Source organism: Motacilla alba, chromosome 18 (assembly GCF_015832195.1).
Source record: "Motacilla alba alba isolate MOTALB_02 chromosome 18, Motacilla_alba_V1.0_pri, whole genome shotgun sequence".
Taxonomy (NCBI): domain Eukaryota; kingdom Metazoa; phylum Chordata; class Aves; order Passeriformes; family Motacillidae; genus Motacilla; species Motacilla alba.
In genome coordinates this window covers 69,984-83,000 of record NC_052033.1, presented here as the reverse complement: position 1 = coordinate 83,000, position 13,017 = coordinate 69,984, and the positions used below count along the sequence as shown (strand labels likewise).

Here is a 13,017-nt window from a genome sequence, read left to right as displayed (position 1 = left end):
GCAGAACAGTACGATAACGAGATTTTTATTAAAATAACGTTTTATGCCTTTTGTTAAATAAAAACCGGTATCCAGCAGGCAAGACTGAAATGCTGGAAGGGCTGAGCCTGGCACTCCCGCTGTAAGGGAAGAGGCATTGGATGGGTGCGGGTGTTACCCGGGTGGGGGATCGGGGGCAGGGATCGATCCCGAATTCCCCGAGTGGGAATGGGGCTGGAGGCGGTAACTGCGCTCTGTACGGGCGGGAGGCAGCGCTGTCGCCACGGCAACCGCTGTGGAGGGCGGGGGGGTGGGGCACGGCTAAACAGGGCGGGAACCCGCGGTGACAGGTCTTCACAGAGCCACCGGCGCGGGACACGGGCTGCCAGAGCCACTGAGGAAACAGCGGGGGACACGGGCTGTGAGAGACATCCGGGGAACGACGGAGTATTCGGGCTCCGACACTCACCAAGGACACCTGCGGGGGACACCGTTTGCCACAGCCACCGGGCCACAAGCGGGGGACAAGGCTTCAAGGTTTGCCAGAGCCACTGGGCCGCCAGCGGGTAAGCCGGGTTGCGGGGCAGCGGGAAGGGTTCTCCTGTCCCCGGGCAGTGTCACCGCACCCTCCCGCGGAGCCTCCCCGCAACCCCTGCATCCCTCACCTGCCCACTCAGGTGTGCTCCACCGCGAGGCTCAGAGCCCCTCTGGTCCTGCTGGTTTCCAGGTGAAAACTCTGTGTGTGATCTAATTTATGATTTTATTGCACGGCACTGAAAGATGGATCTGTGATGATCATTACCTTCCTTTCCATTCAGAGTTTTTCTGATTTCAGTATTCGCTGATTGTTCCTACACTTGGCACCCTTCCACTGCTTCAAACTCACTCCTGCAGCACTTGGGAAAATCTGTGTGCTGGCACTGGTTTGTCCAAACATGGCAGACCATGGATTACTGACCCTCACATGCAGCAAATCTAATTACATTTATAGGAGACGGGGTTGGGATGGGCTGGGATCGCACAGTCCTGGAATAACAAATTTTATTCCCACCCTCCTCAGGATCATGGCTGCCATCGAGGAACGCACCTTCATTGCCATCAAGCCTGATGGGGTCCAGAGGGGGCTGGTGGGGGAGGTCATAAAACGCTTTGAGAAGAAAGGATTCAAACTGGTAGCCATGAAATTAATACATGTAAGCTCTCCTCAATTGTTGTGTCTACTTTTTTATATCAGTTGTAGCCTTCAAGTACAGCAGCATGCTCTAACAACAAATGTGGCCTCTGTAACATTTAAAACTGAAATTTTGAGAAATTCTACTTGGGATGATTTTGGAAAAGTTCCAGTTCCCAGCTCTGGCTAAATGCTTTAGACGTACTAAGCACACTAATTTTAGTAACCTGATGCCCTTAGTCTGAAGAGAATATTCTTTCAGGTGCCTCCTATGCCAAATAAATATCTTTGAGTATCTTTTACAAATCCCAGGTCACATAAACTGCCTGTATTGGCAACAAAAACTTTTCTAAGTTTAGTTGTGGTTAAAGCAAACAGTTCAAATTCATATCGACCAAAAGTACTCCTAGGAAGGTGCTAGAAATACTGTATTTTAAAGTGCATGCTAGTTTCAGGATTACCAATGCTCTGTGGTTTATCTCTGTGATTTGACTATGGTCTTAAGCTCTTACTGTAAGCTTTTTTCTCTGTCTGTCTGGTTTTTAATCCAGGCCTCTGAGGACCTTCTGAGGGAACACTACATCGACCTCAAGGACCGGCCATTCTACGATGGCCTGGTGCAGTACATGCACTCAGGACCTATTGTAGCCATGGTGAGTTCCTGGCAAGGAAAACCACACTGCTTGATTGTCTTCCCTGCAATGAGATTGTGTCACCTGTTGAATAGCAGTTTATTTTTAAAAGGATTTTAAAATCTGGATTCATATACTGTGATTAGGAAGATGTGCTGTTAACTATTTTTCTTTAATCTTTTATCATAATCTTTCTCTCCTTTGAGTCAGTTTTTTTGAGGAAGAGGGCAGGGGCAAACAGGAATCACAACTAGGACCTTGAGAAACAGTAAGCCTGCACTAAAGCCCCATTCTGAAATGCCATGTAGTAAGCAAGCTGAAAAAGGATGGTGGAACATTTTAACTTTAGTTCTCTTTTTCTCCTTGATAATGTATTTGTAAAATAGTTGAGGTCTAGCTCTCCCATGAGCAAACAGCTCTGTGAGACTGACATACTGAGATGGGAAATTGTTCTCTCCCCACCCTGGGTGAGGAGAGGGATTGTACAGAAGGGGACCATGTGAACAGATGCTTCAAGAATCTGACAGAAGAATTGGAGATAAATTTGTCTCACTGTGACAAATATTCAGATGCTGATTTGTGCCATGTTGGACAGCCCTGTGTTTTCGTGGATGGTATAATTTAACTGCTGCTAAAATTTAATAATCTGAATGGAATTTTTTTTTCTTTAAGGTGTGGGAAGGTCTTAATGTGATTAAGACTGGAAGAATGATGCTGGGGGAAACCAATCCGTTCGATTCCAAGCCTGGCACTATTCGTGGGGACTTCTGTGTCCAAGTTGGAAAGTAAATTTTAAAACATTTAGTATCATCCAAAAGCACTAAATGCCAAGTGTTATGTCATGATATCTGCAGGAACTGTGCTCCATCCTTCTCTGTTTTACACATGGAGCTGCCATTTCCTCTGCCCATGACATATTAGTATCTAAGGATAGGGATCAAGTCATGGTTGTCCCCATTGACAAAAATGAGGAGCAAAGCTGGCACTGCCTATGCTGTGTCTTTTCCTACTTTACTGTTACTTAAAGCTTCTGTCCATAGTGGGACTCAAACAAGAAGCTTACTTTACTTTAAGAATTCATTTTCTCTTTTATTCACCTTTTCTTTTCCTAGGAACATCATTCATGGCAGTGATTCTGTGGAAAGTGCTGACACAGAGATCAATTTATGGTTCACTCCTGAAGAACTTGTTGTTTACAGAAGCTGTGCTCATGAGTGGATCTATGATTAACACCTAGCCTGGATCTTCTGATATTCCCATGTCCATGAACAGCTGCCAGTCTCTAGCTATTCCAAGGAATTCCCTGGTAGAAACCTCAGAAAACAGTGAAATTGCTCTTTTGTGGATGTTAGAGTTGGTGCTTGCTGCTCCTTTGATTTAAAAGTTGTCAAGTTATAGATGGAATTGCACATGTTAAAAGCTGCTTCTGGGATTGAGAGATATGAGATGAAAACACAAAATAGATAACATATATTTTTTCTGAAGCATTTTAGAGTCATAGAGAGTATTTTGGTAAACATTAAAAAAATAGGTAAAATTTATTTGGTAAATAAATATGCAAATGGCTCAGAGTCAGACGTTAACTTTGCTAAAACATTAGAGGACAACTGATTGTGTGTAAATGCATTGACGGTATGCCCAAATGTTGAGGATTTACTTAATATTAAGTGTGTCCCCATTCCTAAAATGGCCACAGAAAAAAAGCCCATTTCTCTCCCCAGAACATGCTGTGCCCATAAAGAGCTCAACTCTGGCTAAAATGACAACTGGCCTCCACACTGACACTGTTTCAACTCACTTCTTTTTCCTTCCACATGGGATTTATGTAGTATTTTAAGGACCGATTAACCAGACAGGCTTGATGAAATGTCCTTTTATGTGAAAAGAAGATTAATGTGAGGATGGATGAGGGAGATTCTGCCTTTAGCCACTTCAGTGCAGCAGCTCTCTGACCTACCACAGAGCAATAAATGGTGTTTGCTTTGCCAGTTGAACAGCTGGTAATTTAGCTGTGTTCTCATTAGTGTAGTTTCCTCTGTAACTCTGTAGTCCTCTGTTCCCATTACTGTAGTTTCCAGAAGCTGGAACTACAAAGCAAATGGTCCTTGGATAAGTTGTTTTAGACGTGACTTTATCACTATCATTTTGTATTTATTTAATGATGTAAAGAAGTAGAGTCATAATAATGCAGAAGGTGTTTCAGTTTCAACAGCAAAAGTTGTACTGGATGAGGAAGTTGGGATTGATATTATGTATTTATTTCCCTGCAACATTTTATTCACTAAGAGCAAGAGTTTCATGGAATCACTTGCTCAAGCTCCACGATTTTTTCCCCCACAGTGAGTTCTTGTATCTGAATACTGAACTATGCAGTGAATGTTGAATTGAAGGGTTATGATACCTTACGATGATACTGAGCTCCTAAAAAGAGATGGCACAAAATAAAACAATATTTGCTGTTTCCAAGTGAAATAAAATGAAATTTTAAATATTTTGTCTTATATTTAATTAATGAGTATAAGGAGGTGGAACAAATTCTCTAACTATGAAGCTGTAGGTGAGGCTGAGAGCCTCTCTTCTGAAAATATTCAGTGTTATAGAAGATAAATCATTAGGTTAAAAGAAGTTGGAGGAAAGGGAATATGTGACAAACCTAAGCCTGAAATGAGTGGTCTCCAGTTTAATCTTTGCTTGAAAGGTTACTTGAGACCTCTCAATTCTACAAAATAGAGAAATGTGGTTTGTCTGGAGGTGTTTGGGTTGTCAGGAAGCTGCTGTGTTTCTAATGTGATGTGACTGGGAAGAGGTGGAGGCCAGCAATCCTGCATGGTTGAGGTGTCTGAGCAGGTCCAGTGTAAAACCACTAACTGACCCCTCAATAAGAGACAGTGCAAGGACTACAGAGGTTATTTCATTGATATCCCAGCTGCAGTGATGGTGCGTGATTATAACTTGCTCAGGCAAAGGTGCTCTATTGACTAGGAAAGGGCCAAGTAGTAAACATCATAAAAAATAACAACACACTTCCTGCTTCATGTTGCGACACGGGTTCAAGGACTGTGAGGTTTTGACACTTGGCGGCTTCATTCTTCCCAATAAAATTATCAATAATGTTCCTGTGTTACAGGTTCCACATCACTTTTCTGTGATAAATATGCTTTCGAAAAGCTGTAGCCCTGCTGTGCAGTGCAGCCTGATTGGCAGGACCAACCCTCAGGCCGCGGGGATACCTGAAAGCAGCCAACCCAGCAAAACATTAGTAAAAAATTATTTAGTTGTGTTAAACATCCACCGTCGCTTCAGTGCCTTAAAGGCTTAAGCCACAGTTGCTGCGTCTATAAATAACCCTCGAGGCAGCGGAGGCGACAGGTGCGGCCAGGCCTGGCCCAGAGCCACCCCTGGGCCCCTAGGCCCGGAAACGGCCGCTCTCTTGTCTAGTTCACGTCATCCCGGCCCGGCCCCGTTCCGCTTGGTGCTGGCGATCCCGCCCCCGAAGCGCCGCCGGCCCGGCGGCTCCTCCTTTGCGCGGGGCGGGGGATCCGCGGCGTGCACGCCTCCTCCTGAGCCTCTTCCTCTAGCGGCAGCGGTGCGGAGGGTGGCGGCGGCGGCAGCTCCGGATAGGTGAGGCCGGGCCGGGTCGGGCCCCGCGCTCCAGGGGCATGGGGGGTACAGGCGGAAGGGTCCGGCGGGGTTCGGCGGGGCCGGGCCGGACTCGGTGGGGCCGGGGGGACATTCCGTGGCGGTGCCGCGTGGCAGGGCGGTATCGCCATGGCCGTCGCCGACCTTGAGGCCGCGCGTCCCCTCACGCCGCGCTTCCGCCCGCAGTGCCATGGCGGGGAACGGCGAGCGCACCTTCATCGCCATCAAGCCCGACGGCGTCCAGCGCGGGCTGGTCGGCGAGATTATCAAGCGGTTCGAGCAGAAAGGGTTCCGGCTCGTGGCCATGAAGTTCGTACACGTGAGTGCCTGCGCCTTGCCCCCCAACCCCGTCCCTGCCCTGCCCAAGAAGGGCTCACCGCACCCACACCGAGAATCTCTCCTTGCCGCTTCTCCTGCGGCAGAACTGGGATCACATGGCGGATGTGCTGGAGCGCGCGTCAGGCCCTTCTTCCTGCCCGGCGCACGGCTTCTACCCTTCCCAAAACCAGCGAATTTTGTTCAGAGGTTTAATGCAGCCCGATTGAGAGCTGGAATGGCCTTGGCTGATAGGTTGTGTTGGGTAACATCACCCTGGGATTCCGTACTCTGCTTATTGCAGAGGCTCACTGCCGTGCAAAATCATATTGACAATTCCCAGCACAGCCACAAAGAAAGAACTCCTTTAATATTACAGCAGGAGCTTCCACTGATACACACAATAGCACTGCAGCATTGTTGGTAACATTAATTGTGAATCTAATCACTAATGCCATAGTCTTATGTCACCCTGATTTTTTAAGACTTAGCTAAGCCTTCCGATGTTTGCATTCTTGTAACTTTCTCACACACAATTCTGTAAATAATTTTTGTTTTGTATTCTTTCATAGAGGAGAAAAGAACTGATGAACTGTTAGTCTGTCCAGTATCATTGGAGAGGTGTCACTGTCACCCTCCAATCCACTGTCACTTTTGGACAACTATAAATGTTGGAGTCAGAAAATAAACTTTCATCTTTTTTTATTCACCTTAAGAGCAACAGTGTCCATGTCGTCAGTTCGTGTCCTATAGTGACAGTCTTACAACTGTAACACCTTTTGTTCAATGACATTCAGAAAATGATATTTAAAGTTACATCTGTCCTTTTAAAGGCCTCTGAAGACCTTCTCAAACAGCATTACATTGACCTGAAAGACCGCCCCTTCTTCCCTGGTTTGGTTAAATACATGAGCTCTGGACCTGTTGTGGCCATGGTAAGTGACTTCATTTTAGTTTAAGATTACTTTCTTGGATATATTTTTCTTGCTCTATAAATTATTAAGAATATTTAGAGATAGTGCTGCAGAAACATTTTTTCAAACTCCCTTCTTCTGATAGTGGCAAAAGAAAAACTTTGAATTAAGACAGTGAAATTACTATATAATAAGAAAAGTACACATATAAAATGGATATTAAAATGCCTAATATATAAATGTAGAAAGCAGATCTTCTGTACCAAAAAATCTGTTTTGGGCAAAAAATGGTCAGGCTCTCTGACACAAAAACCCAACTTCTGTGTCATTCATTTTTACATTCTCCCCAAAACAAGGTACTTGGTGTAGTAGCATCTCCTGGTGTGATAATGAACTAGGAGAGAACACTCAGCATGGTGTCCCTGTTCCACCACAACACAAAGGGTTGGGAGTTGGCATTGTACATTAACGCTGAGGCTTGGTGAAGTATCTCCTTCACTGCAGTAACAATGTAGATAGCCCTTTTTACAATTACTTCCAGTTCATATGTTTTTTTCCCTTGTCACCTTTACAAGCCCAAGACATAATCTAGGCAAGGTTAATATCTTCAATGGTAGAGCCTTTGTTTCTTTGCAAAGTATGGTAGAGCAAAGCTGAATCGTCAGTATTTTGCATAAGCATGGCTTAACAGAATTTTTGTGGTTTTTATCTTAAGGTATGGGAAGGACTCAACGTGGTTAAAACCGGGAGAGTAATGCTGGGGGAAACCAACCCTGCAGACTCCAAGCCTGGCACCATCCGTGGTGATTTCTGCATTCAAGTGGGAAGGTTTGTACTCAGTCTGTTAATTGATACTAAAAACTCAACTCCTACTTGCTGTTTACCTGCCAACACAAAAACTGTTGGCAGTCTTTTATTCTGGAAACCCAAAATTGGTGGTAGAGACCTTAGTCTGATGGTATTTCATTTGCAGATCACAATGCGCACCTGCTACTTAGGAAAGTGGTACAAAGCTGACTTTTGTTTGCAGTCCAGCTCCTCCCCAAAGCAGCATGTAAGCTTAAGCAGGGGCTGTTGCAGAACAGTAGCTCTAGAGTGACCCTGATAGGCATAATTAGCTCTTGGAGGATGGGGGGGGGATGGTGTTAGAACACTGCGTGAAATAACAGCAATAGTCTTCCCCCTCTAGATGCTTCATCCATGATTTTGCAAACTGAGAACTTTAGCCTTTTGAGAACAAGGCTGCTGGAGGTGTATTTTTATAGGGACCAATGTTTGTCTCCTTCCACAGGAACATCATTCATGGCAGTGACTCTGTGGAGAGTGCACAGAAGGAGATCAACCTGTGGTTCAAACCCACAGAGCTCATCAACTTCAAGCCCTGTGCACACGACTGGATCTATGAGTGATGGGTTCCCACAGTGATTTGTGCCTTCCAACACCTCATCTCATTCCAGCTGCTGCCCTGGGAGCAACCACAGTTAGTGCTGAAAGTGACTGTCAAATAAATGGGTGTGAACTAATTCCTTGTGGTGCATTCACTTACAACAGACCCCTGTTCAAATACTCGTAAAAGTAATTTTAATCATTCAGGAGCCACTGACGTGTGACCCTGGCACAGCTGTTGGACTCAAGCAGCAGCAAATTTGCAGTGGGAGAGCTGAAAGGGAGGCTGGAACTACTTCCAACACAGCTAGAGGAGAAAAGGGATAGCACAAAATTTTCCTCCTTACACAAATATTAATACTAAATGAAATGAGACCGAGTGCAAAGCTTGCTCTCTGAAATGCTTATTGAATTCACCTTCTCTTATCAAACCCCTTACCTTGTGCTCAGGGCCCCACACGATTTGTCATCACACCAACATACTTAAAATACTCATGTTATTACAGATTGTGGGTATTTTTAATGAGGTTAGGAGTGCTTTAAGCAAAACAATCACTATTCAAAAAAAGATTTTTAATCATTTTTATTTTGTGTAAAAAAGGCAAATTTAGTGAATTATTTTCATCTTGTACACAAAGTTATGATTTTAATGCTTTTCACATTCATGCTGAAAATCTGCAGTCTTGTAAAAATGAAAGTAACATTAATTTTTCCAAAAGCATTTTTTCACTGAGTTATGTACATTGCATGAGAAAGCTTTAAATACTCCCTCACTGACCACACAAATTACCAAGAAAATAAAAGATTAAATTTGTACAGATATTGATCTATATATCAAATACATACAGAAATTATGTAAAAACCCATTTGTTTATTCTTGATTCCTGCCCCAACATTTTCCCAGGGGCCAAAGCTGATGCCTTTTTTATATAAATGGCTGTGGCTTTTCATTTTAAATATGAAAAAAAAAATCAAAAGGAAGAAAAATTCAGCTGAAATCACAGTATTTTAAAATCCCTTCCCAATAAAGGATTGTTACCAAATGTATTAGCACCATCGTACAAAGATCAAGGGAGGGTATTCACATCACAGAAAACAACAATAAAAAACCCAAAACAAACACTGAAACCCGTGTTAGTATCCATAGAAACAAGGAATCAGTAACTGCTGTAGCTTTCCTCAGATGCAGCAAGGAACAGGTTAGAGAGTTCTACTGAAAATTATGTAATAATCAAAGATCAGCAGAGAGATATGGAACAAGAAGGACAGCAGCCAAGTCAGGGACAGGGCTTGGGCTGCCTCATGGTCAGAAAAACCTGCTGTGCCAACTGCCAGAATTAGTCCAATCCTATTGAAGGTTTTGGGTGTCCAACATTTGCTGCTCCCTCAGGCCGGTACCACAGCTTGAAAGCCATGAGAAACATCCCAGAGAAATGCTTGGCAAAGCCAGGGAGCTGCTACAGGGACACCCCTCACATTCTCTGGGGATCACATCCCTGGTAGCGCCTTGCTCAGGTTTTCCCTGAGCTGCTCCTCAGCAAGCGACTTCCAGCAGCTCCTTCCATGGTTTGCTTAGCACAGACGTCACTGTACTTCACAATTACAAAACTGAGGCATATTATGAACCCAGAGACACAAAAGGCATTTCACCAACTGCTGAAGTCACACAGGTACCTGAGAACATACCTCACAGACTTTAGTGTTTGATGAATAACAGAATACTATAAAGATGGACAGACTTTAGAACAGATTCTTGTATTTCTCCCACACAGCAAGTGTGTTAAGGACTAATTTTCCCTCTTGACATTTGAAGACCGACTCTGAAATCAGGGATGAGCCAGGGCAATACTCAGTTTAGTGACTGAGGGCAATGCACCTCACTCATAAACTAGCCCAACCCTCTACATTATGACACACTAATTAATGCAACAGTTTTTTCTACTGAAGTCAGAAGCTGTTGATGAGAGAAGAAAGCAAGACTGAGAACCTTGTTCCAGCTGATGGGACAACCTGCAAGTTGTTGCATTAAAAAAAAAAAAAATCAATAGTACTATACTTACCAACTGAAAACAATGCTTGCAGAGCAGGATTTTACAGCAGATTAAACTGAGAACACAGGAAAACAAGCAAGGCTCAAACTGTCACTACAATGGTCTCTAATCCTAGTTCTCCAATGTAGGCTGTTGTTTATTTTGATGTTCAAAATAAACATCATGGGTGGGTCAGAATCTGAGATAAGCTATTTGAAGACTACCAAGTCCAACAAAGTCCTTTTTATGGCTATTTTAGGGAGCTAAAATGTCTTTACCACCTGAAGTTATAGATTCTTGTAATCAGAATAACAGATTCTGTCAATAGAAGAAGCTGTTGTTAATAACAGGTTGTAATTTAAGAAATCTTAGCAGTAAGGGAAGAAAGAATTCCAGACATTCCTACACTATACAGCACATGTTTTACTTCCTGCAGTAAATACAAAACTTTACATAATTAACCCCTCTTGCATAGAATGAGGTAAACCTGTGTATATCACCAATACTATGTACCCAAAGTTGGAGCAATATGTTAGAAAATAATCAAATTGCTGGTTTTCAACTTTCTATGCACTTTTTTTTTTTAAGCTCAAAAAACAATATACAAAAAATGGTCTCCCGGGGCTCTGTGGGTTGATATCCTTAAAACATTTCTTAGGCTGTAGGATACAGATGTTAATAATTTTTGACAAATTTTTTTTAAGCCTCAATTTCTGGTCAAGAGTCAGATGATCATTGTACTGCTCTGAAGGGGACCTGTGAAGACCCAGAAGCACTTACAGAACTTAAAATTCCTGAGAGTTTAGTTAATGAACCTTACTGGTAAAAGCTAAAGCTCTTGATGCACATTCTTCCAGTCACAGCTCTGCAGGGCAGATCAAGCACCTCACTCATCAACTCCATTTACAAAAATGTACAAAAGTTAAAAATATGGAAAGATAAAATCCAAATTATTAAGAGCTCCTGCAAAAATACTTTAGTGTTTAAATGGTCACCATTTTCACCCTTTTATGTGACTTTTGCCTTGTAAAAATCTGGAAGTTGACCAGTTGGGGCCAATGGGATGCTTGACATGAGACAAGAATTCCAGGCAATAGGCAAATCCAGTTTACAAATTATAGGCTAAAACCATGTGAATTTGATACTGTTCTCAACTCCTGTGTTATGCTATTGCAGCAAGACATTAATATTGCAGGCTATGCAGGACTGAACGAATTTTTAATCCACAATGTAGGGCTTCTTTCAGGTCACCTGAAACCATGTGGCACATCATCTGAATGATCACAGATAAATATTTAAGATAGTAAAGAAACATTTAGGGCTTTCTGAATAGGAAAAAAAACCCCACAAGAATACTCACAAGTTCTTTCCCACTACCAAGGGAATCCTTAGTGACTGTCCATCTAAGCTGCTTCTTCAGTCAAAACTCACAGCTACAACTAATCTTCGAATGACAGAATTTTCTGAAGTTCCAGTTTGGCATAGGGCTCTGTAAACATTTGCTGAAGCATTCCAAGACTACAGACACTCATATACAGACATGAGCTTTATAGATCCAATCCAACGCCCACTGCGGTCGGCAGAGACAGGTCTACTGATATTAATGGGCACTGAATCAGACCCTAAAGAATGCTGAAAAAACAAAAAACCTTATATAAAAAGGGTATTTTAAACTAAATAAAAACACCTTGAAAAGGTAAAATCTTCCTCAGGTGATGGCTCCGTTGCACTTGGGGCTACTCACTGAGTAGAGCTTTACAGGACTGTCTTCCGTACATAATTTATGCCTTTAAATCAGGGCTTTAAAGCCTTATTTTCACAATTAAAAAAACAGAGGCGTGACCAGTGCAGTTCACAAGAGTCTAACAGTCTCCCAACCTGTACCAAAAAGGTTCATTTGTTATGACAGTTCATTTGTATTTGCAACTATATCTTCCTCCAACTGCTTCCCACAATCATGCTAAATAAACTTTAATCTTACCAAAAAATTAGAATTTCAGTTCTTGTTAACAATGCACAATAAATCTGAACTTGAAAATATTACAAAATTCTTTCAAAAGCTTCAAATACAACACAAAAGTGTCCTTTTTGTTTTTAATAAATTGAAAAATCTTTTTCACTAAAATAGTTTCCCCGCCCTTCCAAAAAATTCTGAACTGAGTTTAATTCATCTACGTTTAGCAAAGCACCCCAGGCACAGTCACCTGAACTGCACCATGCAAGTGGGAACAGAATCAGTCAGTCTTGGTGAAAGGTTCTTTTCCTATCACCAGTGCTGTGCCCCTCACTCCTGGGAGCTGCCTCAGGGTTCCTGTTTGATGTAGTAGCTGGCAGAGCCATTGCTTTCCTGGTCAGACGTTCCCTGCAGGAAGCTGTACTCCTCTCCATCCAGCAATTCCTCCTTCAGCTGTAACGAAGTCACTACAAATCAAAAATTCACATTAAACATCTATGTAACTTAAATTTACTTAATATTATTGATATTGGGAGCATCCCAGATTCCCCATTTTCTCATATGTTGCATTTTAGCGATGCTTTAATGCTCAGGATCCCACAGAGAACAGACACTTTGTGAGAGCAGATGGAACTGTTAAGTTTTGCTCTAATATTAACAGATTTCAAATTACTTACAATAATATATTCTCTACCAGATTTTCTCAAGAACTGTGTTTTTTAAACCACTTTGCTTCCTATTTAGTTGTTATGCAAGCGAAAATGAGATTGGAAATGGCCAACAGTTAACCTACAATTCAAATTACTTAGCCCAGTTATTGCAAACAGTCTATGTGAGACAACAAAACATATTAACAAAAAATTTCATTGATTGAGAAATCTAAGATCCCAGAAGGTAAGTTTCATTAAAGCAAAACTTTTTTTGTACTTTTAATCTTCCCTTCTTTTGTCAAAATTAAATAGAAATGAGATTAAGAAAAAGAGGTTATGAATAGCAA

The 13,017-nt window shown here is 42.4% G+C and overlaps 3 protein-coding genes across 14 annotated transcripts in view; 2 read left to right on the top strand and 1 right to left on the bottom strand.

The window, feature by feature from the left end:
• Nucleotides 1–304: 304 nt before the first annotated feature.
• Nucleotides 305–4,893, top strand: LOC119709350 (nucleoside diphosphate kinase-like). Its single transcript, XM_038157034.1, has 5 exons — nt 305–545; nt 1,040–1,172; nt 1,702–1,803; nt 2,455–2,567; nt 2,895–4,893. Exons 2-5 carry the CDS (start codon nt 1,044–1,046, stop codon nt 3,010–3,012), a joined length of 462 nt encoding a protein of 153 aa, XP_038012962.1. The 5' UTR covers nt 305–545; nt 1,040–1,043; the 3' UTR covers nt 3,013–4,893.
• Nucleotides 4,894–5,243: 350 nt separating this feature from the next.
• On the top strand, nt 5,244–8,173 carry LOC119709351 (nucleoside diphosphate kinase). The gene is made up of 5 exons (XM_038157037.1): nt 5,244–5,403; nt 5,608–5,740; nt 6,570–6,671; nt 7,366–7,478; nt 7,942–8,173. Exons 2-5 carry the CDS (start codon nt 5,612–5,614, stop codon nt 8,057–8,059), a joined length of 462 nt encoding a protein of 153 aa, XP_038012965.1. The 5' UTR covers nt 5,244–5,403; nt 5,608–5,611; the 3' UTR covers nt 8,060–8,173.
• Nucleotides 8,174–8,604: 431 nt separating this feature from the next.
• The window catches only part of MBTD1 (mbt domain containing 1), a 35,788-nt gene continuing 31,375 nt past the window's right edge, over nt 8,605–13,017 (bottom strand). For all 12 annotated transcript variants that reach the window (XM_038157021.1, XM_038157023.1, XM_038157027.1 and 9 more), the window contains one exon: nt 8,605–12,487. In XM_038157021.1, coding sequence (XP_038012949.1) covers nt 12,369–12,487 — 119 coding nt within the window. In that variant the 3' untranslated portion in view covers nt 8,605–12,368. The remainder of the gene's footprint in view (nt 12,488–13,017) is intronic.